Source organism: Gekko japonicus, unplaced genomic scaffold (genome assembly GCF_001447785.1).
Source record: "Gekko japonicus isolate JY-2015 unplaced genomic scaffold, Gekko_japonicus_V1.1 scaffold5479, whole genome shotgun sequence".
Classification (NCBI taxonomy): Eukaryota; Metazoa; Chordata; class Lepidosauria; order Squamata; family Gekkonidae; genus Gekko; species Gekko japonicus.
Genome location: NW_015161581.1, coordinates 27,799 through 31,573, shown reverse-complemented (window position 1 = coordinate 31,573; position 3,775 = coordinate 27,799). Strand labels below are relative to the sequence as shown.

The following is a 3,775-nucleotide window of genomic DNA, read 5'->3' as shown; positions in this document are numbered from 1 at the left end:
TTTTTTTTTGTAGAAAAAGCCCAGCAGGAGCTCATTAGCGTAATAGGCCACACCTAACAGCAGAAACTCATTAGCATATTAGGCCACACACCCCATGTTACCAGAAGTGTGGTCATCCAGCCACACCCACCTTTTGCTTCTTATTCTATTTACCTTGTTTGTTGTCCAAACCCAGGGCCTTTTTTTGTAGCAGGAACTCCTTTGCATGTTAGGCCACACACACCCTAATGTAGCCAATCCTAATGAGTTTCTGCTGTTGGGCGTGGCCTATTATGCTAATGAGTTCCTGCTGGGCGTGGCCAACTCGGGAGCCAGCCGGAACTCCATTCCTGTGCGTTCCTGCCCCAAAATAGCCCTGGGTATCTCCAGTTCTAAGGAGGAGATAGTCGGTGATGGGAAAGACCTCCACTTGAGACCCTGGAGAGCCCCTCCCAGTCTGAGTAGACAATACTGTCCTTGATGGGATTTTATTTATTTATTTATTTATTTACTTGGGGTTTATATCCCGCCCTACCCAAGCGGCCCAGGGCGGCGAACAAGCGGCGATGCCGGAATAAAATATGGAATACGTTAAAACATTAATACATAAAATGGGGCTCTACAGTTCACTAAATTTCCCAAGATGCACGATGTCCCTCATTGGCGGCCGGTGTTGTAGTGGCATGAGCGCCAGGAGTGATGTTCCTCATCCGAGCAACATCTACCCCCCTCCCAAAAATAGGGTAGATGGTAGGGTCGAGTCACGATGGTGGTATAGTGACGGCGGCAGCTCCTACTCAAAAGCCTGGCGGAAGAGCTCCGTCTTGCAGGCCCCGCGGAACTGTACAAGGGTCTGATTCCGTATGAGGGTCTGATTCCGTATAAGGCAGCGTCATATGTTTGTGTCAAACCAAAATCTTGAAAGGATGTCCTTGGCTCTGAAGTCGAGTTCGCCGGATTGATTGACTTGCGGACGGGTCCTTCTGCTGCCGCCGTGCGTCACCATCCCCCCCCTGTGTTCCTCCCTTTCTGCAGCCAAACCTTTTCCAAAGGCCTCTTCCCCCGGCCACAGTCCCTCGAGCAGTTACGTGAAGAGCACTTCGTCTTCGTCCACAGGCTTCGACTACTCCCACGATGCCGAGGCGGCGCACATGGCGGCCACCGCCATCTTGAACCTCTCCACCCGCTGCTGGGAAATGCCTGAAAATCTCAGCACCAAGCAACAAGATCTCCCCAGCAAGGTCAGGAGGAGATGTTTTCACCACGTTTGAGATGTTGGAGGAGGGGGGATTGACCAGCTGGATGATTTCCGTGCTCCATGAACATGAATGTTCATATGGAGTGAATGATGGGGGTGGGTGGGTGTAAAGTCCCATCAAGATGCAGCCGACGTACGGCGACCCCAGAGAATTTTCAAAGCAAGATTCGGACAGAGGTGGTTTGCCATCGCTTGCCTCTGCATAGCAACCCTGGACTTCCTTGATGGTCTCCCATCCAAGTTCTAACCAGGGCCGACCCTGCTTAGCTTATGAGATCTGATGAGATCTGGCTAGCCTGGACCATCCAGGTCAAGGCAGATTTTTTGCCATTGCTTGCCTCTGCATAGCAACCTTGGACTTCCCTGATGGTCTCCCGTCCAAGTTCTAACCAAGGCCAGCCTTGCTTAGCTTCTGAGATCTGAAATGATCTGGCTAGCCTGGAACATCCAGGTCAAGGCAGATGAGCAGAGGTGGTTTGCCCTCGCTTGCCTCTGCGTAGCAACCTTGGACTTCCCTGATGGTCTCCCGTCCAAGTTCTAACCAAGGCCAGTAGAAGAGCTAGGTTCAAGTCTAGTAGCACCTTCAAGAACAACAAGATTTCCAGGGTATACGCCTTCAAGAGTCAACGCTCCCTTTGTCAGACATCATGATGGGAAGGAGGGTTGACTCTTGAAAGCTTGTACCCTGGCACTCGTTGGCCTTTATGGTGCTGCCGGACTTGACTCTTGCTTTTGGTGTGTTCATCCATTCCCCCCCCTGGTAGATAGGTATTGCAGGCTGCAGGGGTCATTTCGTAGAAACAGAGGTGCAGGAGCTTATTAGCATAACTCATTAGCATAACTCATTTGCATATGCCAGACCCCCTGACATCACCAGAAGTGTGTCAGAAGGCAACACCCACCGCTCAGGGTCCACTGGACTGTTTTGGATTGCTAGCTATTGGTGGGGGGGGGACGTGCAGATCTGTCCTCGCAGAGGAAGGAGAGCGTGTACCTGAATAAAACTTGGTCTTAAAGGTGCCACTGGACTGTTTTGGGCCGGGGGGGCTCTGCAACGTATCTGGCTGCTTCTTGCTCTGACTGAGGGCTGCTGGGAGCAGGGGGTGGGGGCTTGTTGCATGTGCCCGCCCCTTTGGCTCTTTACTGCCAGAGCTCCGCTCCTGTGCGCTCCTGCAGGAAATGACCCCTGGGAAGGCTGCATTATTTCATAAACCTGCCGCATCTCTTTGGCTGACTCTAACGGCGAGAGAAAAATAAACAGGAATCTTGTCACCCTGCAGAAAGACAAGTGTGAATTTGTGTTCCAGCATAAGAACTCTGGGTGCTCTCTAAGAATCAAAGCCTCTTTCAGGGTAACTTTCAGATCTGTTCAAACACGCCGTGTGCTTCCAGCTGTAGCTGCAAACATGGCTCCGACACGAGTGCTTCTGTGATCTCGGGTACAGGAGTGCTTTCCCATTCATCTGAAAGGAGGGAGAAAACTGACGCTTCTTTTTGATGCACAGAGGGAGACTTCCACCCAGAGGGATGGGGGCTCTGCAACGTATCTGGCTGCTTCTTGCTCTGACTGAGGGCTGCTGGGAGCAGGGGGTGGGGGCTTGTTGCATGTGCCCGCCCCTTTGGCTCTTTACTGCCAGAGCTCCGCTCCTGTGCGCTCCTGCAGGAAATGACCCCTGGGAAGGCTGCATTATTTCATAAACCTGCCGCATCTCTTTGGCTGACTCTAACGGCGAGAGAAAAATAAGCAGGAATCTTGTCACCCTGAAGAAAGACAAGCGTGAATTTGTGTTCCAGCATAAGAACTCTGGGTGCTCTCTAAGAATCAAAGCCTCTTTCAGGGTAACTTTCAGATCTGTTCAAACGCGCCGTGTGCTTCCAGCTGTAGCTGCAAACATGGCTCCGACACGAGTGCTTCTGTGATCTCGGGTACAGGAGTGCTTCCCCATTCATCTGAAAGGAGGGAGAAAACCGACGCTTCTTTTTGATGCACGGAGGGAGACTTCCACCCAGAGGGAAAGTTCAGGAGGGGGCAGCCGTGTTAGTCTGCGGTAGAGCAGCTAGATGCAAGTCCAATAGGATCTTAGAGACTGACGAGGTTTCCAGGGTATGAGCTTTTGACAGTCAAAGCTGCACCGGGCTGCCTGTTGAGTACTGGATCCACTTCAAGGTGCTGGTGCTTACCTTCAAAGCCCTATGTGGCCAGGGCGTAGGATTGCCAGCCTCCAGGTGGAGCCTGAAGATCTCCCGTTTTTACAACTGATCTCCAGCTGATAGAGACAGGGGTCATTTCCTGCCGGAGCGCACAGGAGCGGAGCTCCGGCAGTAAAGAGCCCAGGGGGCGGGCACATGCAACAAGCCCCACCCACTGCTCCCAGCAGCCCTCAGTCAGAGCAAGAAGCAGCCAGGTAAGTTGCAGAGCCCCCCCCCCGGCCCAAAACAGTCCAGTGGCCCTTTAAGACCAAGTTTTATTCAGGTACAACCTCTCCCTCCTCTGTGAGGACAGATCTGTGCATCCTCCCCCCCAATAGCTGGCAATAC

The 3,775-nt window shown here is 52.5% G+C and overlaps 1 protein-coding gene across 1 annotated transcript in view; it reads left to right on the top strand.

Annotated features, from left to right (window-relative positions):
• The window catches only part of LOC107125865 (myelin transcription factor 1-like), a gene marked incomplete at both ends in the record, with an annotated part of 35,635 nt that overhangs the window by 11,985 nt on the left and 19,875 nt on the right, over positions 1–3,775 (top strand). The window contains one exon of the mRNA XM_015429328.1: positions 1,015–1,220. Within this exon, the coding sequence (XP_015284814.1) occupies positions 1,015–1,220 (206 nt within the window). The remainder of the gene's footprint in view (positions 1–1,014; positions 1,221–3,775) is intronic.